Here is a 27,766-nt window from a genome sequence, read left to right as displayed (position 1 = left end):
TTAATGGAGAAACATTAAATCAATTACAATAATGACAATGCACAATTATCCACAGTTAGATTTTTTTCTTTCTGCTTGTGCACAGAGGGGATTTATCAACTCAAGTCTTTTGACAAAAAAAATAAATAAAAATAAAAATAAAAAATAATAATAATTTGTTCAGATTAAGTTACTGATTCGTTCAGTGACCATTTCTGGAGATGCCAGAGGTGTCGACTTGTTTGAAATGAGTGAGTCATTGAATCAACAAACAAGTTTTTCCTTAAAAATGTGTACGTTTACAAATCTAACAAGATAATTCAGTACAGTGTGTAAGCATTATAAGAACAAAGCAAATCTATAATTTGCCTTCAATTAATAAACTGCTGAGCATGAGCATATATATATATATATATATATATATATATATATATATATATATAAAGTTAAATTGGGTTCTGTTGGGTTCTATTTTATTCCAACACATCAGGGGTACTGTGGCCCATTAAATGTGTTACATCCATGTAAAGCAACATTCAAAAAGCTAAGAATAATTGATTTATTATTTTCTCCCCAATTTGGCATGCCCAATGCCCAATTCTCAATGCATTCTAGGTCCTCATGATGGAGTAGTGACTCGCCTCAATCCTGGTGGCAGAGGACGAATCTCAGTTGCCTCCACGTCTGAGACCTCCAATCCGCGCATCTTATCACGTGGCTTGTTGAGCATGTTACAGCGGAGACGTAGCGCGTGTGGAGGCTTTGTGCGGCTCACCACATGCCCCACCGAGAGCGAGAACCACATTATAGCGATCACAAGGAGGTTACCCCATGTGACTCTACCCTCCCTGGCAACCGGGCCAATTTGGTTGCTTAGGAGACCTGGCTGGAGTCAGTCAGAACCCCCTGGAATCGAACTTGCAACTCCAGGGGTGGTAGTCAGCGTCTTTACTCGCTGAGCTACCCAGTGGCACCTAGCTTAGAATATTTTGTTTAATTAGCAAAAAACTATTTTTATTATTTTGTGTTATTTTATTGTGTGTAAATGTGTATGTGTGTGTACATAATGTTACAAATGCTTTGTCTATGTAAACTTATTTTTAACATGTCAATAATATTCTTGATCAATAAGAACTTACCAGAAATGATCAGGGGTTCAAAATCGTATTATTAATTATTAATAAACTAGGCTATATATTTAATAGAAGCCACTAAAAAACATACAATACTCTTCATTGAAGATTGTAATGTAACTCGTCTAAGAAATCAGTTTGACTTTCGAGCTCGACATTACACATTCTTGAACAATTTTCATGCCCATCCCCATCTGTCAATCACTATTACGTCATATTCACGTCAGGGATTTGACGAAACAGTATTAGTAGTCCTCTAAAAACGCCTTTAATTTTACAACAGTAAATGTATTACAATTTGCCAAATAGAGCCACTATATTGTTAAACACATTTCCTTCGTCAGGAAGACACATCCAAAGACTGGAATCGTCAATGTGTTCTAAATAACTTTAGAGTTCAACGTGTGTTTTAAATCAGGCATCACTTCGGCTTTTAAACGTCAAATATGGCGGCTTTGTTTTGCTCTGTGAGGAGACCACGTGGCTTTTGTATACTATTCTGAAGAGTTATGTTTGACATGATTGGTATCGTTTATATAAGGACACTATTCGGGTTAAACGACATATAATACATCTTTATTTATATCACGTTTGATCTTTGCTTCTCATTCCTGTGAATATCTCGTAGTGTGCAAAACTGAACTGCCTGGGAAACATGCAAACATGCGCAGCCCGTTATCTAATATTTTTCCAATATGCAGGGACAAAATACAGGTCTGTGTACATGACAACAACAGACACGATGCCTTAGTTATAAAACTGTTATAACGACACACGTGTGCATGTCTTTCTCTTCACAGTGGTGTGATGAAAGCACCAGACCATCAGGCTGTGGAGGGAGTCCAAAATCATTTAGAGGTCAGTCTATGCTTGACTATCAGAAACATTTGTTGCATGTCTGATTATAGTCGTGGTTTCTCAGACAGACTCAATTAACTGCTAAGATACTCAGAGTGGGCTGATGTAATTATTTGATTTTTCTTTTCTTTAAGGAAATGTGTTCAAAATGCCTATTGGAAGTCTGTCTTGGCAGACCGCGTTTGGCACAATATACTGTATCTGTTATTCAGTACTGAAGTGAAATCATACCATTGCATGTGGTTACTCTTTGATTTCATCTGCCATCTTCCCCATAGCAATATGTTTGCACATCAAAGTTGCATTTCTTTTGAAATTGGAATATAAATATTCTGCGGTTAAATAATTCTGTTTGATTCTTTTTCGTTGCCAAGACAGAAAGTTGCTGTTGCATGGTTTGAGCTGTCTATCTTTTATGCAAGACATCATGACAATAATGGGCTGAATACTTAAGTCTAGAATGATTGCTCAAAATCAGATTGTATTTGACTGCCTCTAAGATGAAACTTCAAATATATCACTCGGGCCAGAAAAATATTTATAATATCACAATGCCACGAGAGCTATCATACAGATGGCAATTCAACAGGACATATAGAATACTTGTCCCTTAAATGAGGACACAGCAAGCAGTGCATTATTAATAAAATGCTAAGAGAAATCATGCCATTCCTCACGTTCTCTGTATGTCTGGTATCTCGCAGTTTACAGATCTACTCATGCACTCTGCACTTGTGTTGGATGTGCTGTCAGAGATTACCTGCATTACCAAATCCAGAAAACCAGAGATAGCTTGATTTACTACCAGTGTTAATGCATATTCTGAATTCGAAAAATTATTTAAAGTGATAGTTCACCCAAAAATTTAAATTATCTTATTTACTCACCCTCATGCCATCCTAGACGTGTATGACTTCTTCTGCTGAACACAATTTAAGTTGTTTAGAAGAACATCTCAGCTCTGTATGTTCATACAATGCAAGTGAATGGGGGCCAGAACTTTGAAGGTCCAAAAAGCACATAAAGTCAGCATAAAAGTAATCCAAATTACTCCAGTTGTTTAACCCATGTCTTCTGAAGCAGTGTGATAGGTGTGGGTGAGAAATATTTACTATACATTGTCGTCCCTGCCCTGTAGGTGGCAATATGCAAGAAGAAAGTGTCAGCTAAAGTGGAATTGTTTAGTAAATATTGATCTGTTTCTCACCCACACCTATCATAATGCTTCTGAAAACATGGATTAAATATGGGTCTCATGGATAACTTATATGCTGCCTTTATGTGCTTTTTGGACCTTCAAAATTCAGGCGACTATTAATTTGCATTGAATAGATCTACAGAGCTGAGATGTTTTTCTAAAATCTTGATTGTGTTATAGACATCTGGGATGGCATAATGGTGAGTAAATAATGAGAGAATTTTCCTTTTTGGGTGAACTATTCTTTTAAATTCCTGGCCTGGCAATAGATTTTTAGTGCTTTTGATTTCAGCACAGTAAAAGTCTTGATGTCAGTAGAATTTGAATGTTTGAGTCAGTATAAGTTTGATGTGGGTGAATTTATTTTTATTTTCTTTTTTATTTCTGTTTTTTTTTTTCGGTATGAATGTTTGTTTCCGAACAAGCTTTTGTACGGTAACAATGCATATGGTGCTATGCACGTTGGGTCCGACTAATCGTCCACCAACAATCCGAAAGTTTTTTATGGAGAGTGTTCTGATTTTTTTTTTTTTCTGACTGCGATGAAAACTGACTGACCAATGAGAGTTTTTTGTCAGTCGCTCGCTGCTCAATCCAGCATGTTGGTCAACCAGCAAACTGCAGCATACACATAGCTGATACATACCTCTGAAAATTATGTAATTAAAAATAAATAGTTGCAGTTCATGAACCCTTTGTTCTGCAAACATAAACCTGTTCTGTTTTTAAAAGGCTGCTTATGTTTTTTGTCTTAATGTGCATTATTTAATATGTATATCACTGTGCATGTTATATTCTCATGGCATTAAAATAGCAGAAGTTCAGTAATTCGTTTGCACTGAGCTTGTAGAAAATCCCTGAAAAGGTCTCTTTACATGCTATATTTGACTGTAGACAAACAAATTGCAGAACCACACTGCCATATTTATTGCAAGTGTAATTTAACCAAGTAGTGCAATAATTTTCATAAAGACAGAGTCAGGGTATTCTTTTATAAGGTATCATATTTTATAATATACCTGTTATTCCTAATGTATATTTTCCACATGTATTTGTATCACAGTACCTTATGTTATATTATCCAGACATTAATCCAGGCTTCATAAAAAGAGAAGTTGGCTTCAGGTGTCCATTTGTAATATAGGCTACTCATAGAATAATATATTAATATCAATAAAGTGCTCTTTACTCATCTCACTTGCATAAAAAACACAGATGCTGGTGTGCTGTCAACAAACTGTAGGAAGAAAGATTGATCTGCTGTGTTCTTAAAGCACTTAGGCATTTTACTGAAGTGAATAGGTATGTAGAGATGCTTTTTTATACATGAAAACATACAGACGTTATTCAAACTCTATAATTATTATAAGCCTATTATTGTTGTCTTGATAAAAGTCATGCTCAGCAGCTCAAAAACTGTAGGGAAATTATAGATTTGCTTTGTTCTTATAATGCTTAAAACATCTACTAAAGTCTGTTGGTAGGTCTGTAGACATACAAATCGTAAAGGATGAACATTTTCTTTAGATCCTTGATTCAGTGACTAATTCATTTCACACAAGACACTCGGTTGTCACCACCTTCTGGCATCACCAGAAATGGTCACTGAATCATTAAATGGATCTGAACAAGTTATGGTGAACTTAGTCAAAACACTCAAACGACTTGGATAAATGTAAATACCGTAATGCACAAGCACAGAGTAAAAATTTTTAATTGTGCACATGCTCAATTTTCATTATTGTAACTGATTAAATCATTTATTGCACATGTATTTTATTGTCTTGTGTGAAACAGAAGTGCTCCACAAGATATCGCAATTCATTTGCAATACTTGAATCTTTAAAATACTACATATATCCAATACGTATATATGAATATAATACTTATATCAAACTTATATATTAATAAAAACTGTAATATATTAATACTGCACTGTAAATGTTGGGGATGTGCAAGCCACCTACTGACAGCTGACCGAATCGGAAAATACAATAAATGGGATGGATTGACAAACAAGTATTTTTTTCTTCTTTTTGGAATCGAATGTGCCGGAATGCCGTTTCGGACTGTAGGCTATTGGCCTGATTTAACCTCTGATTCGAGGAAGTTATTAATAATTTTACTGTTTATGATCACATGACCGTGGGTGTCTTTCGTGCACCAAATAACATAAGGCGGGAAATATTAATTCATGTAATTTATATATACATTTATGTACAGATATATTATTATTATTATCATCATCATCATCAAAACAGCAACAGTACGCAATTTTAAATAAGTCACAAAAGGCAATGTTTGAAAAAAGAATAACTATTACAAAAAGTACATTCATATGCAACAACAAATGATCAGCACTAAATAAGAGATTCCTGTTAGAACAGCTGCGTTGTGTCGTCCTGGTAACGTTTCAGGCGAAAACAAATAGCAAGTGACGTATGGCTCTCATTATTCCCTTCATCAAGTGTGTTGCAAATGGTCAAACTGTCCAAGACACGAGTGCCCTGCTCCCTCCAGAGTTCCCACTTCAAGGGCTCAGCCCTTCGGAGGGAGATGGGCCTAGGAAGGCTCACTTTGTTTGGAATTCGCAAGATGTCTCGCGGTCCGAATGGAAACAATCTAAAAATAATTTTTAGTTAAATGTGTGAATAGACCTTCAGTCAGAGGTTTGTCTTGCACAGTCGTCACGGATTTGGTGTGAACGGGCCTTTAGTTTACATATTTTATTTTTTTTATCTCTATTTACCTAAAATCAGTCATGTACATTTTAGTTCTGATTAGGACTGAAACGTTATAGATAACGTTGACAATAAAAAATTGTTGACAAAAATGTTTGTTGTCGAATATTTTTTTGATCTCATTTACCGTATCATAAGATCACATTAAACTCTAATGATGATGCAAGAGAGCAGCACTGCAGTTCGCGCCTGACTGAGGAGAGGAAGAATTACACAGATCACAGTCCAGATGCACTCATCTTACAAATTAACTCAGAAGACATTCAAAGCTTCATGTTAAATCCATAACACAAAATATAGTTAAAACTGCTTGTAAACCCCTCTCAATGCAAGGTAGTTTCTGAAAAACAGATGTTTGTTCTTTCTTTCTTTGTTCTTTGTAGAAAGCAGTACAAAAACTAAAGCCAGTTAATGAAGTATCATTTGCGATCTCCAGTAGGACAGACTCTGGTGTGCACGCCTTGTGTAACTCTGCTCATGTAGATATCCAGAGAAGGGGAGACAAACCACCTCTGCCTGAGCAAGACCTAGTTGACGCTTTAAACTTCCACTTGAAATCAGAGCCTATAAGGTAAGAGTAAGTTAATGGATTTAAAAAAGCTTTTTGTTTTGCACCACATTGTTTTGCATTATCTTGAGTTTATGCTTACACTTGTTTCAGAAAATATCAGAAGTCAGAATATATATATATATATAAACATTAATATTATAATAATTAGGCTATAATAATAATATGTGCTTGTTCCAAATTCTGTACACACCATGTAGTGTTAAACCCCCGAAGGAGCAATTCATGAACTAAAAATAAAAAATTCATGACTTCATTTTTAACAGAAGGCAATTTAAAGATTATTCTGATGTCATAAAAGACCATAATTATGTGTTGGTGAATAATAAATACAGATAATACCAGTGTCGGTTGATTGTGATAGGATTTTAAGAAATTTGTGAGGGATGATGATTGTTTGGCAGGTTTAAATCTACAGCAATGATTCATATGTAGGGTTGTCAGTAGGGCTGAAACGATTATTCGATGTTATCGACAACGTGGACAATAAAAAAATTGTTGACAAAAATTTTCATCAGCCTAGTATTCATCCACCTTTCGCTCTATTTTGTTATCGACAATGTGAAAATGCCGCCGTTTCCATTCAAATGGCCTTTTATCGTTAAAAATCGGTGTGCGTGATGACGTCATGCCTAAATAAACACTTTGTCACATAAGTGTTGGTTTTGGGCAAAATAAATCTGCCCTGAAGCCGTTTCCATTCAGAAATGTGTGTTTATCGCTAATTCACCTCCCAGATGTCCCTAATTATTTTCCTCCAAAGTTTTGTTAAAATGGGGAGAGTATTGAAACGATTCATTGAAATTAGCCAGTTTACTGTCATTTTAATTTCACAAAAGCAATCAGAAGAGCAGGAATTGCAATGAAAAGGGAGCTGTTGCCCTTCTGATATCGGTCCTGATCTTGCACCTATCGCATGTTGCCAGCGACCGGTTCCAACCCAAAAACGGATCGTCATGGCCCTGTTCAAGCTGGCAACCTGCACCAAGTAGTGGCGAAAACTTTCTGTCTCAGTATAAGGACTATCAATCGATGTGTATATGCTTTGTGCACAGCTATTAAAGAAAAAAAAAATATGCGGTGTAATATCAGGGTTTACATATGATACATTCCTGATATTCAATATTTTGAACAATCATCTAATCAAAAGCATCGCCATAACAACTGCATTATATCCCGCATATTTCTCCACCAACTTTTAATGACCAACTGAACTTGATTATCATCTAAAACGTATTTTAGCTTCAAAATGCAAATTTATATTTTCTGAAGAAGCAGTAAATGCGATCCGAGGTAAAGAGGGTTCAATTTAAAATATTTAAACGTTTTAAAATGTTCAAAAGCTCGTTTTCTGAAAGTGAACTCCGCATTGGACAAATAGTTCTGATAGTTTATAGTCTTGAGAAAAGTGCAGAACATTCTGAGAACGTCATTCAGAATCACATTGGGTTAACCTCCTCGTGGTCACTTTAATGTGGTTCTCGCTCTCGGTGGGGCACGTGGTGAGTTGTGCGTGGATGCCGCGGAGATCTCACGCTAGGTCTCCGTGGTAATGCACTCTACAAGCCACGTGATAAGATGCGCAGATTGACTGTCTCAGACTCGAATAACAACAATTTGTTTAGTTCATTCTATATTGATATCAAGTTAAGTGAACTTAATTACACAAGTTTTGGAGATGGAATTACTCAATTCAATTGAGGAAACAAGTTTACTCTGTCAACTGAGTAATGTCAAGTTATTAGGGTTTTCAGTGTATCCTTATGTAATAGTTAAAGAATGGGCAAGGAGGAGGCAGGAACCGTCTGAACAGTAAAGAAGATTAACTAATTAAACATAAAACATAAGGACACACAAACACACATGCAGCACGGCTACGTGCGTCTCTCTCTCTCGAACTGGTAACTCTGGTTCCCCTTTATTTCACTCTCCCGCCGATCAGCTTATATGTACCCTAATGGCCCGGCCACGCCATCCTCCACATCACACCATCATTTTATATATATATAATTTTATTTGTATTTTTTTACATGGGTGCAGAAAGTTAGCAGATGAACATTTATCTGTAGATTATTCTTTGTAAAAGCGCTCTAGTTCAGTTTACATATAAGCACTCTTCATTTGACTCCATGACTTCTGTAGTTCAAAGGTACATGACTTCATCACAGTAAGTGTTTGATATCAGCAGGTGCTGTGACTTTTGAACTTGCTCTTCATTTGTGTCACTACCATTATATCCATACTGTGGCTCTCATGTTAATGCTCTCTGTCGTGCTTCTGGGAGGTTTAATGGTGATAGACTATTCCTTTTAAAAGCCCTCATGGGATTGTATTGTATGATTGTTTAATGGAGAGTTGATGCATTTTGTTAGTCAACATGTAACTCATGGGGATGTGGCCCACCATGTTTCAACCATAGCTCTTAGCCAAATGAGCACCATCATAACAGCAGGTGCTCATTTGTATCCAAGATGCAGTTTGCAGATATCAAACGACTTCAAATAGAATTCAAGTACAATTTATTTGTAAAGTGCTTTTCACAACAGATGTTGATTCAAAGCAGCTGTACATGAAATTACACTATAACAGAAATGAATTAATACAATGCAAAAAAGTTTTATTTATGTTTAGAACTATAAGTGGTTAAAATTAGTAAATTAATGAAGTGTTTTGGGTCAGTGGTTAAACAAAATTATTTTGTATGAACTATTAAGTTTTAGTGTTAAATTCCTTGAATTCTTCCCGAATTAACTGAAGAAAAACACGTGGATGCATTGTCCTTTGATTTTGGCAGATGAAGGCTTTTGTTAGCGGTTAATTCATTTTCTATGTAGTTATTTTTTTAAGAGAGTGTTGTGTAAGATGATATTGGTATCATTCAGTGAGGAGCATTGCTGTCCAGCTGGAAGCTTATGGCAGGTAATTTTGGTGAGCTCTATCGTGAGCCCATGCTTTAGACAGTGGCTAATAAACAATCCCATGTCTTTGAGTTTGCATCAGTTCATCCTCTGTGAAGTCTGTCTTAGTAGACTGAAGTGAAGTTTGGCTGGCACATGCTGCAGTTGGTCATCATGACTCAGCGACATGTATCAGTGGGAGTCAGACATCAGACAGGACTGAAGATGTTATAGATGATGATCCTGAGGGTTATACAGGGAAAGAAATAGTATAAAATAAGAGAAGTGTTTCCGGTTTCGGCAGACCTAACTAAAGCAGCATAGCTATGAATTGAGGGATACATTTGGTGTATACGTGGCTGAATATATAAGTCTTTAGTCTAGATTTAAACTGAGAGAGTGTGTCTGAGTTCCGAATACGGCTAGGAAGCAAAAATTTAGTAGCAAAATATGAAAATGATCTCCCTACTTTTGTGGATTTTGATATTCTCGGTGTTGTTAACGGGGCGTAGTTTTGCGATCGTAGTGAGCGTAATGGATTATACCATGATAGAAGGTTACTGAAGTACTTTGTAGCTAAACCATTCCAAGCTTCGTAAGTAATTAACAGAATGTTTTAATTCATATGAAACTTAAGAGGTAGCCAATGTAACGCCAATAAAATGAGGCTGAAATTATCATATTTCTTGATTCTAGTTAGCACTATAGCTGCTGCCTTTTGAACCAAATTAAGTTAATTTATTAAACCTGAAGGACATCATCCTAGTAATGCATACTAGTATAATAATCTAGTCTTGAGGTCATGAACGCATTACCTATGTCTTAATTACTGTGTTGTATGCACAATTACCATGTTGTCTCACTGTTAAAATTATTCAGCTAATTACAGTAGAAATTGTAAGAAAAAATGTAAGTGTTTCACATCGTAATCTTGACAATTATATATACACTCACCTAAAGGATTATTAGGAACACCTGTTCAATTTCTCATTAATGCAATTATCTAATCAACCAATCACATGGCAGTTGCTTCAATGCATTTAGGGGTGTGGTCCTGGTCAAGACAATCTCCTGAACTCCAAACTGAATGTCAGAATGGGAAAGAAAGGTGATTTAAGCAATTTTGAGCGTAGCATTGTTGTTGGTGCCAGACGGGCCGGTCTGAGTATTTCACAATCTGCTCAGTTACTGGGATTTTCACGCACAACCATTTCTAGGGTTTACAAAGAATGGTGTGAAAAGGGAAAAACATCCAGTATGTGGCAGTCCTGTGGGCAAAAATGCCTTGTTGATGCTAGAGGTCAGAGGAGAATGGGCCGACTGATTCAAGCTGATAGAAGAGCAACTTTGCCTGAAATAACCACTCGTTACAACCGAGGTATGCAGCAAAGCATTTGTGAAGCCACAACACGCACAACCTTGAGGCGGATGGGCTACAACAGCGGATGACCCCACCGGGTACCACTCATCTCCACTACAAATAGGAAAAAGAGGCTACAATTTGCAAGAGCTCACCAAAATTAGACAGTTGAAGACTGGAAAAATGTTGCCTGGTCTGATGAGTCTCGATTTCTGTTGAGACATTCAGATGGTAGAGTCAGAATTTGGCGTAAACAGAATGAGAACATGGATCCATCATGCCTTGTTACCACTGTGCAGGCTGGTGGTGGTGGTGTAATGGTGTGGGGGATGTTTTCTTGGCACACTTTAGGCCCCTTAGTGCCAATTGGGCATTGTTTAAATGCCACGGCCTACCTGAGCATTGTTTCTGACCATGTCCATCCCTTTATGGCCACCATGTACCCATCCTCTGATGGCTACTTCCAGCAGGATAATGCACCATGTCACAAAGCTCGAATCATTTCAAATTGGTTTCTTGAACATGACAATGAGTTCACTGTACTAAAATGGCCCCCACAGTCACCAGATCTCAACCCAATAGAGCATCTTTGGGATGTGGTGGAACGGGAGCTTCGTGCCCTGGGTGTGCATCCCACAAATCTCCAACAACTGCAAGATGCTATCCTATCAATATGGTCCAACATTTCTAAAGAATGCTTTCAGCACCTTGTTGAATCAATGCCACGTAGAATTAAGGCAGTTCTGAAGGCGAAAGGGGGTCAAACACAGTATTAGTATGGTGTTCCTAATAATCCTTTAGGTGAGTGTATATATATATATATATAACGTGAGTACACCTCTAAGTGAAAATGCCCAAATTGGGCCCAATTAGCCATTTTCCCTCCCCGGTGTCATGTGACTCATTAGTGTTACAAGGTCTCAGGTGTGAATGGGGAGCAGGTGTGTTAAATTTGGTGTCATCGCTCTCACACTCCCTCAAACGGGTCACTGGAAGTTCAACATGGCACCTCATGGCAAAGAACTCTCTGAGGATCTGAAAAAAATAATTGTTGCTCTACATAAAGATGGCCTAGGCTATAAGAAGATTGCCAAGACCCTGACACTGAGCTGCAGCATGGTGGCCAAGACCATACAGGTGTTTAACAGGACATGTTCCACCCAGAACATGGTGAACTCCATGCCCAAGACGGTTAAAGCAGTGCTGGAAAATAATGGTGGCCACACAAAATATTGACACTTTGGGCCCAATTTTGACATTTTCACTTAGGGGTGTACTCAATTTTGTTGCCAGAGGTTTAGACATTAATGGCTGTGTGTTGAGTTATTTTGAGGGGACAGCAAATTTACACTGTTATACAAGCTGTACACTCACTACTTTACATTGTAGCAAAGTGTCATTTCTTCAGTGTTGTCACATGAAAAGATGTAATCAAATATTTACAAAAATGTGAAGGTGTACTCACTTTTGTGAGATGCTGTAAATGAATATATTTCAGATATATTTCCTTATAACTGTTGCATTCTGTCCTCAACCACCCACAAATTTATAACATAAATGTTATGATATAACGGGGTCGTTGAATTTTGACTGATGACATTTTTCTTACATGGAAACCAATGTTATGATATTTCTTTCAATGCCTTGATTACTCTTGAGATAAGTTGAATGAGCTTTTTGATAAGCAATTGGCTGGTAAGTTTGCAAACTGTTAAAACTCCTCATGAGGCTGTCCATTACCAGATTTGAATCAATGTCTTCTGTTCTGTTTTTTTTGTTTTTTTTTTGGAAACAGAATCACCAAGGCTTACCGTGTGCAATGGGACTTCCACGCACGCTATCGCGCCATATCACGGACATATGTGTACCGCTTTACTTTTGGCCTCAGACATCATACAGAAATGCCCATAACAGAGCGTGATTTATGCTGGGCATTAAAAGACACGTGAGTTTCACCCACCCCCTTCAGGAGCTAGTCCTCCTCCTGCACGTGCTCAGTAGGCTTCTGTCACATCACTACACCCATGTAGCAGAACTCAAATCCTCTCTGAAAGTGGAAAAAGCTGCACATGAATTATAAACACACACAAACAAGAAACACCATTAGGGCAAGCAAATGTTTGTGGGTTATCTGGACCAATATTGAAACCAAAGAGTGCAGAATGAGGAATGTATGCATTTTTACAGCAATTCGTGTCTTACATTTTTTTTGAAGCCTACGATGTTGGAACTCATCTCAAAGGGTGATGCATGAGCTTTAATGCTATTTTTTCCACACTCTTTATTTTTTTGGGAGAAAGTAGGCCAAGATAAGCTGCAGGCTTATAATGACGCAGAACAACACCCACACTCATCTAGTCCACACACACGCACACATTCCAGCTGGTTTTCCATCTCATTCATAAGAACTCCCTTTCCCAAGACTTAATAATTTAATAATTTAGATTAACTCCTTTTAAAACATTATTTGCAGAAGTTTTGCTCATCTGAACGTCCGTTGACCTTCATGCCTATTAACATATGTGTTCTAATTGAGAATTTTTTCTAATATCTAGAATATTCATGATATATTTATTCTGGTTTTGCTTGCAGTATAAAATTAAGCAATGTTGTCAATATTGAAATGCTTTTAATGTGCTTTTTTTGGTCATGAAGTAGGGCCCTATGAAATTTTATTTTATTTGTTCCTAAATACTGTTTTAATTTTTAATTGTTATATTTTCCTGAAATCCATTTATGTTTTAATAACATTTTTATCATCAAACTTGTGTCTAATCAAATTAATTCATTAAACTTTAATAATATACAATGTAATAATTAATTGTCAACAAAACATTGTAGAAACAGAGCTTTACAGTATGAATGAAGACATTAAAAATATCAATTTGTTATTACCTGTGGTATAAGGCTGAATCACAGTGTGCTGATATTCAGTAAAAATTTGCTTGTGTGATATTGTTTAAATATCATAATAATAATAAATATATTATAAATAATATTGTATATCCATCCATCCATCTTCAACCGCTTATCCGAAGTCGGGTCGCGGGGGCAGCTGCTCCAGCAGGGGGCCCCAAACTTCCCTATCCCGAGCCACATTAACCAGCTCTGACTGGGCGACCCCGAGCGTTCCCAGGCCAGTGTGGAGATGTAATCTCTCCACCTAGTCCTGGGTCTTCCCGAGGCCTCCTCCCAGCTGGACGTGCCTGAAACACCTCCCTAGGGAGGCGGCCAGGGGCATCCTTACCAGATGCCCAAACCACCTCAACTGACTCCTTTCAACGCAAAGGAGCAGCGGCTCTACTCCGAGCTCCTCACGGATGACTGAGCTCCTCACCCTATCTCTAAGGGAGAAGCCCGCCACCCTTCTGAGGAAGCCCATTTCGGCCGCTTGTACTCGCTGACCTAGTTCTTTCGGTCATGACCCAACCTTCATGACCATAGGTGAGGGTAGGAACAAAAATTGACCGGTAGATCGAGAGCTTTGCCTTTTGGCTCAGCTCTCTTTTCGTGACAACGGTGCGATAGAGCGAGTGCAATACCGCCCCTGCTGCCCCGATTCTCCGGCCAACCTCCCGCTCCATTGTCCCTCACTCGTGAACAAGACCCCGAGGTACTTGAACTCCTTCACTTGGGGCAAAACCTCATTCCCTACCTGGAGTACGCACTCCATCGGTTTCCTGCTGAGAACCATGGCCTCAGATTTAGAGGTGCTAATCCTCATCCCAGGTGCTTCACACTCGACTGCCAAGCGATCCAGTGAGAGCTGAAGGTCACGGACCGATGATGACATGAAGACAACATCATCTGCAAAAAGCAGCGATGAGATCCCCAGCCCACCGAACCGCACACCTTCCCCACCCGACTACGCCTCGATATCCTGTCCATGAATATCACAAACAGGATTGGTGACAAAGCGCAGCCTTGGCGGAGACCAACCCCACATGGAATGAACTCGACTTTGTGCCGAGGACCCGGACACAGCCCTCGCTTTGGGCGTACAGGGATTGGATCGCCCTAAGAAGGGACCCCCCACCCCGTACTCCGCAGCACCTCCCACAGTCTCTCCGGGGACCCGGTCATACGCCATCTCCAGATCCACAAAACACATGTAGACCGGATGGGCATACTCCCAGGCCCCTCCAGGATCCTTGCGAGAGTAAAGATCTGGTCCGTCGTTCCACGGCCAGGGCGAAAACCGCATTGTTCCTCTTCAATCTGAGGTTCGACAATCGGCCGAACCCTCCTCTCCAGCACCTTGGAGTAAACTTTACCAGGGAGGCTGAGAAGTGTGATACCCCTGTAGTTGGCACACACTCTCTGATCCCCCTTTTGAAGAGGGAACCACCACCCCGTTCTGCCACTCCTTAGGCACTGTCCCAGATTTCCACGCTAATGTTGAAGAGGCGTGTCATCCATGACACCCCTCCACATCCAGAGCTTTCAGCATTTCTGGTCGGATCTCATCAATCCCGGGGCTTTGCCACTCGCGGAGTTGTTTGACTACCTCAGTGACCTCCCCAGGGAAATAGAATCTGATCCCCCATCATCCTCCGGCTCTGCCTCTACCATAGAGGGCGTGTTGGGATTTAGGAGTTCTTCAAAGTGTTCCTTCCACCGCCCAATAACCTCCTCGGTTGAGGTCAACAGCGTCCCATCTTTGCTGTATACAGCTTGAATGGTTCCCCGTTTCCCCTCCTAAGGTGGCGGACGGTTTTCCAGAAGCACTTTGGTGCGGACCGAAAGTCCTTCTCCATGGCTTCTCTGAACCTTTCCCACACCCACTGCTTTGCCTCCCACACGGCCGAGGCCGCAGCCCTTCGGGCCTGTCGGTACCTTGCAACTGCCTCCGGAGACCTCCGGGACAACAAATCCCGGAAGGCCTCTTTCTTCAGTCGGACGGCTTCCCTGACCACCCGTGTCCACCACGGTGTTCGAGGGTTACCACCCCTTGCGGCACCTAAAACCTTGAGGCCGCAGCTCTCCACCGCGGCTCGGCAATGGAAGCTTTGAACATTTCCCACTCGGTTCAATGTCCCCAACCTCCGCAGGGATGCCTGAAAAGCTCCGCCGGAGGTGTGAGTTGAAGATCTCGCGGACAGGGACCTCCTCCAAACGTTCCCAGTTCACCCGCACTACTCGCTTGGGCTTCCCAGGTCTGTCCAGAGTCTTTCCCCACCCCTGACCCAACTCACCACCAGATGGTGATCGGTTGACAGCTCTGCCCCTCTCTTTACCCGAGTGTCCAAAACATATGGCCTCAGATCCGACGACACGATTACAAAATCGATCATCGACCTTCGGCCTAGGGTGCTCTGGTACCACGTACACTTATGAGCATCCTTATGTTCAAACATGGTGTTTGTTATAGATAATCCATGACTAGCACAGAAATCTAATAACAAACATCCACTTGAGTTCAGATCAGGAGGCCGTTCCTCCCAATCACGCCTTTCCAGGTGTCCCTGTCATTTCCCACGTGTGCATTGAAGTCACCCAGCATCACTATGGAGTCCCCTACTGGGGCCCTATTCAGGACTCCATTCAGGGTCTCCAAGAAGGCCGAATACTCTGAACTGCTGTTCGGTGCATATGCACAGACAACAGTCAGAGTTTTCCCCCACAACCCGTAGTCGTAGGGAGGCGACCCTCTCGATCCACCGGGTAAACTCCAACGTAGTGGCGCCAGCCGGGGACTCGTGAGTATCCCCACACCCGCCCGTCGCCTCACACCCTGGGAAACTCCAGAGAAGAATAGAGTCCATCCCCTATCCAGGAGTACGGATCCAGAGCCAAAACTGTGCGTCGATGTAAGCCCCACCAGATCCAACTGGTAACGCTCCACCTCCCTCACTAGTTCCGGCTCCTTCCCCCAGTGAGGTGACATTCCACGTCCCCAGAGCAAGCCTTTGCTGCCCGGGTCTGGTCCGTCGAGGCCCACGGCCTTCACTGCCGCCCATATGGCAGCGCACCCGACTCCTGCGGTTCCTCCAATGGGTGGTGGGCCCAAGGGATGTAGAGGGGGTTCCACGTTGCTTCTTCGGGCTGTGCCCGGCCGGGCTCCGTGACAAGCCCGGCCACCAGGCGCCGCCGACGAGCCCTCCATCTGGGCCTGGCTCCAGACAGGGGCCCCGGGCTTCCTCCGGGCAGGGTAACTCCTCCTCTTGCCGTTTTATCCATGAGTCATTTTTTAACCATTCTTAGTCTGGCCCCTCACCTGAGACCACTTTGCCTTGGGAGACCCTACCAGGAGCACATGGCTCCAGACAACACAACCCTCAGGATCATAAGGGCACACAAACCTCTCCACCACGATAAGGTGCTGGTTCCCGGAGAGAATATATAATATTGTATAATAATGCTTAATATAAAACAATTTAATGTAAAATTATTGTTATTAGTATTATTACTGCTACTACTACATTAAATATTACTTTCTAGTAGTAATATATTTTTGTTGTATTGTCTTCAGTTTCATCTATCCCATTGAATCAAACTTTTATTTTGTGTGAAGAGTTCAGATGTGTATCTGACAGTAGTTTCTATAAGCTGTTATAAACTTAAAATAAGGTAGTTTGAAATTTTCACATGCTGAACTCTCAGAGTAGCACAAGAGAAGGAGTGTTCACAGCTCTTTATATGCTGAAAACACAGCATCGTGAGCATCACACGCACAATCTCAGTGTATGTGAAAGTGTATGTTAATTAGAGAAAGAGCAGAGCAGCACTTCACATTCATTCTAAAGGCACGCAGAGCATGCAGACTATAGGCTATTTATTTATAATGCATCCCTTTGCGGATTAATAATCACACTTGGCCATTGCAATTTGAATATGATTGATTAGTTGTCAAAAGGTCATTCATTTTATCCCAAAATTGTATATGTCTGTGACTTTCCACGTTTTCCTCTTAATTAAACTTTTATGACTCAATTCTGTGATTTCGTTCTCAAGACTTATAGGGCCCTACTAAAGACCATGCCATTACTAGTTGCCATCCTTCCTTGACTTGCACTTCACGAGAGTGTTATAACAGATGCGTCTCTGAATTAAACTTCAGTACCAACAATGGCATTAGAGTTGGTAAGTTTGATTCATTGCCTTGAATCAGCTTAAACTGTAGGTTTCAATGATTTACTGTGTCCTCATATTATGCTATTTTTCAGCCTTCTGATGATAGCCTTATCCAATATATATCTCAGTATTACAGTGTTTCCCACAGGACTTTGTGAGACTATGTGGGGTGGACCTCCAACCTTCTAGTGGGGTCTGGGGGCATGCTTCCCCGTAATATTTTTTTAAAAATTTATTTTAAAGTGAAATACTTCCATCTGGTGTACTTTGAGAGCAAAATTAAGAGGCTAGTGTTGTGCTCTTGTTAACAGTTTTGTGCTCTTAAAGCTGCAGTAGGCAACTTTGAAATAAATTGAATTGTGAGAAACAGTGCCCCCAATTCTTCCCCATATACATGATGCTCTTCACCCCCAGCCAGGATTACTTGACAGCTGTTCACAAACAGAGCCAAGGCCTGCCTTTCACTGAGTCTGTGGTGCTATCTACTTTCTCACAGGGCCTCATTTAACTTAGACACCATGTTTATATAGAAAACAATTTTTTCCATGAAGAAATACTACCTACTGTAGCTTTAACAATTTTATGTTCTAACCATTCTAAAAAGCAGGGTACAAACTAGTGATGTCAGTTTCAGCTTTTAATCTTTTAACATTACCTCAGACTGCTAACGATAGCTAGCTAGTGAAGCCGTAAGCAGTGTAACGTTATGCCAATTAACCTAGAAATGCTAACTTTAATTTATGTTAATCATCATGATTGTAACTTAGTTTTTTTCTTTTTTTTCTTTTGTAACCTAGCCAAACTGTATAGCTATTATATTACATTATATTGTATTATAATGTAATATTATAATACATTATATTGTATTATATCAATTATATTACGCAATAGTAAAATATTTCTGCCTTAACTTCTTCACTTTCACACATTATTTTAAGGCTCTCTGATAAACTCACAAGCCCTTATTTCTCATGAAGGAAGACTTCGAGATTCTGTTTCTTGGATGTTATCATCTCCACAGAAATAGAGCAGGGCATCTCCTCTGTTATTAACCCTGCATGAATAAACCCACAATGACCATGTATATTTGACATTACATGGCTGTTAAGTGAAACTGATTGCTTTGCGTTCACTAAATTAATACGTTTATATCTTGTTTATATTTTCGCGGGAGTTTGGCGCAAGTCTCTGTAGACGCTGTGCACATCAGGGCGCTTGGGAAGTGGTTCATCTTCATATGATGTCCGTGGTGTGGTTCCCTGAGATGCTCGGAGTTCAACGGAATGAGACACAAGTGTTTTTTCCTGCACGCATGAGACATCATGCAGGGAAAGACGAGGCTGAATCCAGCTTCTTAATAAACTGCTTTTTATTTAGTAAAAATAACTCTGTGCTTTGAAACTACACAACTCTATCACTTGCCCACAGTGAAATGTTAATATTTACTTGTTGCCAGTGGCTAATAACATTTGTAAATTACATTTTTTGGTCGCATAATGCAAAATTTGCTCGCATATGCGAGTGATTTACTCGCAATGTAGAGGGCTGGTTAACGTTACTTACTTCAAAAATGTGTCATCCTCCTCAACCAAATAATGTTAGATGGATCCAGGATAGTCCAGTGCTGATATCTGTGAGTGTGTGTGAGCGTGTGAGTTTACAGCAGCGGGGGAGGAGCTGACTGAACTGAATGGCGCACGAGAGAGAGCACAAAACACAACCTTTAATTTTATGTTATTATGAGACTGAGAAGTGCAAACATATAATAAATAAAAAGTTTAAAAACAAATTCAGTTCATTATGAGACAGTGGTGTGGCAAATTAGACTGTGGCAGGCCGCCATAGTCTAGTCAATTAATGGGAAACACTGATATTATGTGTTTGCTGTGAAATGGCTTAAATGGGTGACTTATTATTTCATGCTGTTTTTCACTAAAGGAACACAAGGACAATAATATAATTATAAGTTTCCACATGGTGTGTTTCATACATTAAATATTTGATAAAAATATACTGTAGAGGTAAATATGCTGTTTATTACAATGTATTTTAAATTGGTGCATATAATTCATCAGAAGGCTGAAAAACTGTTTTTTAAGATACAATTTCCAGCTCTATTGTCAACAGAGAAATCCATTTTGTCAAGTAATAAAATGCAGTGGTACAGGACTGTTGATTGCACTGCACTACACTCGCTGATGACTTGTTTATGAAGCCGTTTTATGAACAGGATTAACAGAGCATACCATGTATAATAAGAGTTTAATTCTGTATACACAGGAGGCTGAATATCAATGCAATGCAAGAGGCTGCTGCCCTACTGTTAGGAACCCATGACTTCAGCACCTTCCGTGCCTTGAACTCAGAGACCCCCTTTAAGAACCCAGTGAAGACCCTTGATTTGGCCCAACTGGATCCTGGGCTCTCGTTCAGTCAGAGACACTTTCACAGGTAGGATTGTTTCTGTCCAGTAAATGTAAAGAGCTTACAGCAAGGAAATTGTGGAGGGACTTTTTGGTTATTGCTTTGATAATAGCTTGATAATAGCACCAAATAGTGGTTGATTGATAGTTTGCAGATGGCGGATGATGATAATTAAAGGAATATTTCAACCAAAAATAAAAATGTTGTTTCAAACTTGTATGCTTTTCTGTCTTCCGTGTAACACAAAAGTAGAAGTTTTATGCTGTTGCATTGTTTTTTTCCCCCCTCAGAAATCTTCTGAAGCCATACGATAGCGTTGAAAGCATAATAGGCTGAAATTTAAGTTGTTATTCACTGAAAATCTTCCCCTCTTGGCACAATAGCCAGATTTGAATATACTTGAGCACTGTGGTCGTGAAGAAGATTTTTGTTTAACTGTCGATATAGATATATCAGAATGTCCAAATATTTCTGATTATATCTGCCTGATTGATATATCAGTCATTCACTAACTAACAATATATTCCAGATTTGCCAAAACTGACTTCAGTGCTTCTCTCATAATTTACAGAAGCAATTGATTCTGACATGACAAATGTAATTAAAAGCTTGACATTTCATTTTAATATCCAAATAGCATTATCAATAGAATCCACATGAAATCAATAAAAGTAACTGTTTGAACCACTCTATGATTCAAAGCAATATATGCAGTAAATTATGTGTAGGTTGTCGTGTTTACATTCTGGTTTCATGGCGCTTATGTGCTAACACACTATAAGCCTCCATAATATGCACTGGTTACCCTCTGTTACTGTAGTTTATGATGACACTAATACTACTGCAAAGATAGGTGTATTAAAGGGTGCTAGGGTGTATTAAAGAATAAGAAATTACAACATGCTGCCAATAATCGCCACTGTAAATTTATTTTTGCATTCATAACCCCAATTTTGACTTCATATAGTGAGATTCATGTTCTATGATCAATGGGAGTTAGCATCTTCAAGCTTGTTTAATATTGTGTAGATGTGTTTAAAACACAGTATGAACGACACAGCCGCTCACTACCGGAGAGGACGCCCAGAGTTTGAGGCTAGTATTTCATTAAACAGCTCTTGAGTTTTAAATTCAGGCATGTGCTATGAGACTGTTTCTAGGCAACAGATATTAGACCAAAGCATGATGCTGACAAAAGCGAGCTGTCTCCACAGTCTTGCTGTATTGGGCTGAAGGACATACACTGCATGTGGTATAGAGTTAAGAATGGCTGTTTCCGTACACTCCTCATCAATAAAAGGTAAACATTCAGCTCGGATCAGTGTACTGACATTACAAATTTGTTGAATTGCATCTGATAAAAGTGGCAGTTATTTGCACAGCCTGTCTGTGCTGGTTTAGTGCCTGATTCAACAAAGGAATTTTGCAGACGAGACAACGGTGTTAACGGCCCCTCACAATTTGTGCAGTTCTGGTCAGTTCTGAGCACTATGTAATGCAGCAATGGAGCCAGATTTGTCCCAAAACTGAAACAAATAGAACGTTTTGCAAACATACACAATCCACTCCACAAAGGAAAGGTCGACTCAAGCAAACAGAAAGCTATTTGCAAATACAAAGGCCATTTGAGAGAAAATGAAGGGTAGTTGTTGTGTCCCACAAACAAATACACTGTGTTTTACAAAATAAATACAAAAATGTGTTTCATATGAACATACATAATATTTCACAAATAAATACTAATCTAAATATACCTATTCTACAAATCTTACAGGATCATTGAACAAATACAAAATACAAATGTGAACCAATACATACCACTTTCTCAACCAAAGTGTAATTTTCTCACAAATGCATCAGTGGAGATTTTCTCACAAATGTGCTGTGTAACGGCAGGCTTCAGCATTGTATTAAACAACTCCACATCTCCATATACAGATACATTGTTCATTCATTGATCCTATGGAATCAGGGTAAGCACTGTGTATTGTAAAATAATGTACAATGTAAGACGATCTTTAAAGCATAAATGATTCAACTATTAATAATCTGAAGAAACTATTCAAACTGCACTATTGTTTAGAGTGAGGTTTATATATAAATAGATCAATTCAATTAGATATTCTATGATACTACAAAGAATTCCTGTAGGTTGATTTTATTTGCAGTTATTCCACACTGAGCAGCAAGTGTACCATGGACATAAATGTATAAAGCACATTAATAAGAGGTAAATTAATTATCACATAAAAATAATTTAGTTTCAATGACAAATGTAATTTTTACAACATAATTATGTTGTTTTTATCTTGTTATTACTAGAAAATGTATATTATTTTCCCAGATAAGATGTCGTTTTTACTACAAAATATATTTTTTACTAGAAAATGTAGCTATTCGTGACATATCTTGTTATAACTAGAAAGGAAACGTTGCTTTCCCCACATAATATTAACAACATAATTGAGTGAAAAAATATTAGGCAGCCTATGTTGCAGCACTGTGACATTACTGTTTTGAAAGAGGAGATTGCACAACCTATTTGTGAGAAAATCTTCATTGATGCATTTGTGAGAAAATCAAGATGCCAAAAGTCACGACACTCACAAGTGGTATGGAATTGTTCACATTGGATTTTTATTTGTTGAACGATCCTGCAGAAGTTCTAGAATAGATAGTATTTATTTGTGAGATTTTTTAAACACAGTGAAACACAGTGGTACATGACAACTAGGCTACCATTAATTTTCTTTAAATTGCTCTTTTTATTTGCAAATCACTTTCTGTTTGTTGTTTGAGAGTCAAGTTTTTCTTTGCAAAGTGTATTGTGTTTGTTTGCAAAATGTTGTAAATAATTGTTTAGTTTTGACACAAATCTGGCTCCATACTAGCAGACCACCGCAACATGACACACTCTGCTGGGTCTGTACAGCATCACTGACTACTGTGACACAGACACTTTGTAACATGCAGAAAGTGCTGTTGACTAGTCTGCGCTTCTGAATATAATGCTCTTTTCAATCATTTGATCATTATTTGATGAGTTAAGGCCTCAATATACTTCCGGAGAAGTTCATTTTCATTCTTCGTTCAGGGGTAAAAAGAAGTTCTAAACAGCCAAGCGACGGTATACTGTTTCCAAACATTGAGACACCCACCATGAGTATGCTACATGTAAAACCAATGACTTTATGCCTCCTTTTTTTATTTTACATTTTATGTGTGTTATTCCAAACAATCATTTATTAATTGTTGGTGGAAAGGAGAGACTGGAGTGATAAAGCCAATTACTGGATGGGGATTATTTGGAAGCCATGATTGATAAGGGCCAATGGGGGAATTTGGCCAGGACACCGTGAGGTTACACCCGTAGTATTATCAAGAAGTTTCCTGGGATTTTTAATGACCACAGAGAGTCAGGACCTCGGTTTAATGTCTCATCCGAAGGACGGTGCTTTTTTACAGTATAGTGTCCCCGTCACTACACTGGGGCATTAAGGCCAACACAGTCCACAGGGTGAGCACCTCCTGCTGGACTCCTTAATACCTCTTCCAGCAGCAACCTTAGTTTCCCCAGGAGGTCTCCCATCCAGGTACTGACCAGGCTCAGCCCTGCTTAGCTTCAGTAGGCAACCAGTCTTGAGCTACAGCAATTTTGCAATATTCAATTTACAGCAATTTTTTATTGCATAGAATCTTGAATAAAATACATTAAATAGGTTTGCATCGCAAGCTATTTTATCTGTATGTAAAGAATTCTGCACCCCCAAAAAATTAACATAATTGTCATCCTCAAAAGTCATTTGGGACATATGTTTAAAACCATCTCGCATTGGGACCATTTGACAGGTCATTTCGTTTTTCTCACGTGCAGCTCTCAGCTGGGACATAGCACTGTCAGGACACACAGACCATCTGCTCTGTTTCACACTAATGTCAAGAGCTGCTACAGCTTTTACCATCTACACACACTCATAGGACACATGCAACCACCACTGAATGCCTGAATCAAAATCATATCAAGCCATTTTACCATTTTAGACAAAGTAACTTAAGTAATTGTTAAGCGCTTCCTGCAGTTAAACAGTACATGTGCTATTGACTAGGATCCACACTAAGAATATTTTTAATTTGAAAACATGGCTTTAATACTACAGAAGTTAACTAGTTAAATGAATGCCATATTCATCTGTGTCAATTGTGAGTGCACTTCATGCATAAGAAACAATGTCAAATACATTTGTTCTTTAATGACGTCAGCTACTATGTCATGATATGAAGATGAGTAATTAATAGCTAAATAGGGAACAAATAAGCTTTGATGTCCAGGTGTACTCATTTAGAAAATGTTGTTGACTTAGAGATGTATGCCATGAGTTGAAACATTTGTTCAATCGCAAAGAAAATAAAATGATTACTGTACAGTAGGGTCATTTTCAAACAATGGCATCAAAAGGAATCAAATAATAACTGATAGTTGATTTAGGTGTGCAGTGTGTGTAGAAAATTATCATTTGACTGTGAAGTGATTTTTAAGAGATTGTAGATTTACACACTGTTCAGAATACAATATCAAGAATACAGTAAATGTGTAGAGTAGATTTATACATCAGCCAAAATCTAAATTGTTACATTTTGATGAATTGATGATTACAAACTTTTTTTTAATAGCGTACCAACATTTGTTGAGAAATAAGACCAGAGCTATGTATTTCATCTTCACTTGAAACTTTTACTATACAGTGTAAACTGTAGCAGTATGCAATTCTCTTTTTGTAATGTACCCAAGTGTTTGTTCATTTCAAGCCGTGACAAAATGAGAGCCACATGATACAGTACAGTGTCTCTGTGAAGTCATTCCAAACAAATTTCCTCATGAATTTACTGCCATGATTTTTTCTTGTTAAAAAGGGGCCATATGAAACATGTAACCTTTCCAGCAGTAAATATCCCCGGCCTCAAGATGTTATTTAGCCTGACTGCTCCTGGGCTTGTGCTACAGTGTCATCTCCAAGTGTTTGTTTGATACGGACAGCTTGGCAAAATAGCAGTCACATTTTTAGTTTTAATGGGAGAAATACAGTACCAGCTAGGCAGAAGTAATATGTTGAGTAAGGGAGACAACCCAAAAGAGGTCACATCTGCAGTGCGGTATATCCATGAATATGACGTTTAGTTTCTGCACTCATGAAAATCCTTCATATGACAAATGGTGGTGAGACTGTACATCTTCAGTGGTGGAACTAGTGAACTAATATAAGTTATACTTATATACTATAAGTAATACAATTATGGTGTAATTCATTCATTGTAATTTTGTCTTTGTTGTTTCTTGTGATTTATTTCAGAGATATTCAATTCTGGGAGCTCACTTTTAAAAGTAGGTCTTTTTTATATAGACAAGTGAGTATAAGCTTTGTCCCTCTATACACATGTGATGGTAATGTTACATGCGATGTGTGCCTCCTAGTGTTAAAAGTGTTATCTGCAATAGTTCATTGACATTCTCACACCTCCGTGAGATCATTATGCAAAAATAAATACACACAATAAAAGTGACATTTCACCTCGCAGGTGCGGAGAATGACTGGAGTGTTGGTTGCCGTTGGTCAGGGTAGACTGTCAATTCATCAGATTCAGGAATTACTAGAGGCACGTGATTCCCTGGCCTTCCCAAACAACATGACGGCCCCAGCCCACGGCCTGTTTTTGACCAATGTAGGGTACAGAGATGCAGGTAAGATCAGGTGATTTGGACTTATGTTCATAAAAAGCATACTACTCTCACTATTTCTGCTGTAGATACACATAAAAATAACCCAACGGTATACTGCATTTGTTATAATTTGCAATATAATAGAAAACACACTGCATAGAATACCGTATACCACGATGTAATGCACTCTTGACCTCTTTCACTGACTGTAAAATACAGGTGAAAAGATCTTGTGTAGCATACTTTGCAGTTAAAACTGTAAACCTATGTTCTCTTGAGACATACATATTTCTTCACATTATGATTTAACTTTTGCTTTTCAGAGAGCTCTATGTTGTCCTGCAAAGAACTGTAGATTACATAAAAACAAAATATCCCATTAAATGGCAACTACTTTTTTTTCACAGATCTTTCACCAAATGTGATGGACTGAACATACCATTTCATAATACCTGATGTAAATATGTTTCAAAAAGGGTTGTAAAACTGTTGTATCACATACTTCTGTCAAACACTTGCTTTCCTGTGTTTTTAATATTAAACTGATATTTCTGGTTCTGGCTGTTGATTGGTCAATACAGTGTTCCTGCTAAAATACACAATTTTCACCGGTATGATGCAAAACACTTGTTCTCATAGTATATCACAGTGCTGCACCAATAGAGGCCAACTGTTATCCATAGGACTACAGTGGATATAAAAAGTCTACACACCCCTGTTAAAATGGCAGGTTCTTGTGGTGTAAAAGAATGAGACAAAGTTAAATCATGTCAGAAGTTTTTCCACCTTTAATGTGACCTATAACATGAACAGTTCAATTGAAAAAACAAACTGAAATCTTTGAGGGGGAACAATAAAAAAACTTATGCAACCAATAACCTGGTTGCATAAGTGTGCACACCCTCTTATAACTGGGGATGTGGCTGTGTTCAGAATTAACCAATCACATTCAATCTCGTTAAATAGAAGTCATTACACACCTGCCATCATTTAAAGTGACTCTGATTACTTTTTATATCCACTGTAGGTAGTTTACGTATAGGGGCAATGTCTTCTAGCGGATGGCACTAAATAATTTTTTTAACATTTTAATGAAAATATTTTCATATTTTAATTATAGTAGGCATTTTTAAAAATCAGTAAGGCACTCAAAGTTATTCTGTATTGTGAATATACTGTAAATATGGCTGGTTGAGGGGGTCGCACTCCACTTGATGTTGTGCCAAACAATGATCTTCTGCTTAAAGGAATAGTTCACCAAAAATGAAAAGGTTCTCATCATTTACTCATCCTCATGCCATCCCAGATGTGTATGACTTTTTTTCTTCTGCTGAACACAAAGATGTTTAAAAGAATATTTCAGCTCTGTAGGTCCATACAATGCAAGTGAAAGGGTACACATATTTTGAAGCTCCAAACATACAATTTGGACGGGAATTCAAATAATGCTTCCACTACGGAGCACTCTTATAATGAATGCTATTACATATCTGCTATCATTCAGCTGCATCTGTTGAATATAACAATTTCACTCTTTGTCCTTATTAAATATTAAAAAGCAGCTTTGTGTTATTTTATAACAAATCAAATACTGGCGAAACAAGGGAAGGAACAAATCTTTGGCTTTACATGATATTATAGAAATGAGGACTTTGGTTACTGTTTATAATAATTCAAATTCAATAACATCTATTGTTGTGCCTTCAGCATCAGAGTGAGGTATCAAGTAGAGGTAACAAGTAGAACCTTGAGGAAGATGGGCTACAACAGCAGACGACCACATTGGGCACTTTATTAGGACCATAGTGTTTCTAATAA

General features: G+C 38.7%; 1 protein-coding gene across 3 annotated transcripts; it reads left to right on the top strand.

The window, feature by feature from the left end:
- Positions 1-1,557: 1,557 nt before the first annotated feature.
- On the top strand, positions 1,558-26,958 carry pusl1 (pseudouridine synthase like 1). 3 transcript variants are annotated; one of them, XR_007969105.1, is made up of 8 exons: positions 1,558-1,826; positions 1,913-1,970; positions 6,293-6,480; positions 12,530-12,679; positions 20,089-20,259; positions 25,581-25,612; positions 25,807-25,969; positions 26,356-26,958. XR_007969105.1 is itself a non-coding variant. In XM_052111123.1 (8 exons), exons 1-8 carry the CDS (start codon positions 1,768-1,770, stop codon positions 26,379-26,381), a joined length of 870 nt encoding a protein of 289 aa, XP_051967083.1. In that variant the 5' UTR covers positions 1,558-1,767; the 3' UTR covers positions 26,382-26,958. The 3 variants fall into 3 exon arrangements, 2 of the variants coding, with proteins under 2 accessions (XP_051967083.1, XP_051967084.1); XM_052111123.1 differs by having other exon boundaries at positions 25,581-25,635; XM_052111124.1 differs by lacking the exon at positions 12,530-12,679 and having other exon boundaries at positions 25,581-25,635.
- The last annotated feature ends 808 nt before the right edge of the window (positions 26,959-27,766 follow it).

Source organism: Xyrauchen texanus, chromosome 39 (assembly GCF_025860055.1).
Source record: "Xyrauchen texanus isolate HMW12.3.18 chromosome 39, RBS_HiC_50CHRs, whole genome shotgun sequence".
Lineage (NCBI taxonomy): Eukaryota > Metazoa > Chordata > Actinopteri > Cypriniformes > Catostomidae > Xyrauchen > Xyrauchen texanus.
Note: the sequence above shows the minus strand (reverse complement) of the source record. Positions and strands in the feature narration are given on the sequence as shown.

Coding starts and splice junctions, on each gene's coding strand:
- pusl1 (XM_052111123.1), top strand. CDS start 1,768: ATGCAAACATGCGCAGCCCGTTATCTAATATTTTTCCAATATGCAGGG. Junction 1,971..6,292: donor GAGTCCAAAATCATTTAGAG/GTCAGTCTATGC, acceptor TGTTCTTTGTAG/AAAGCAGTACAAAAACTAAA. Junction 6,481..12,529: donor TTGAAATCAGAGCCTATAAG/GTAAGAGTAAGT, acceptor TTTTGGAAACAG/AATCACCAAGGCTTACCGTG.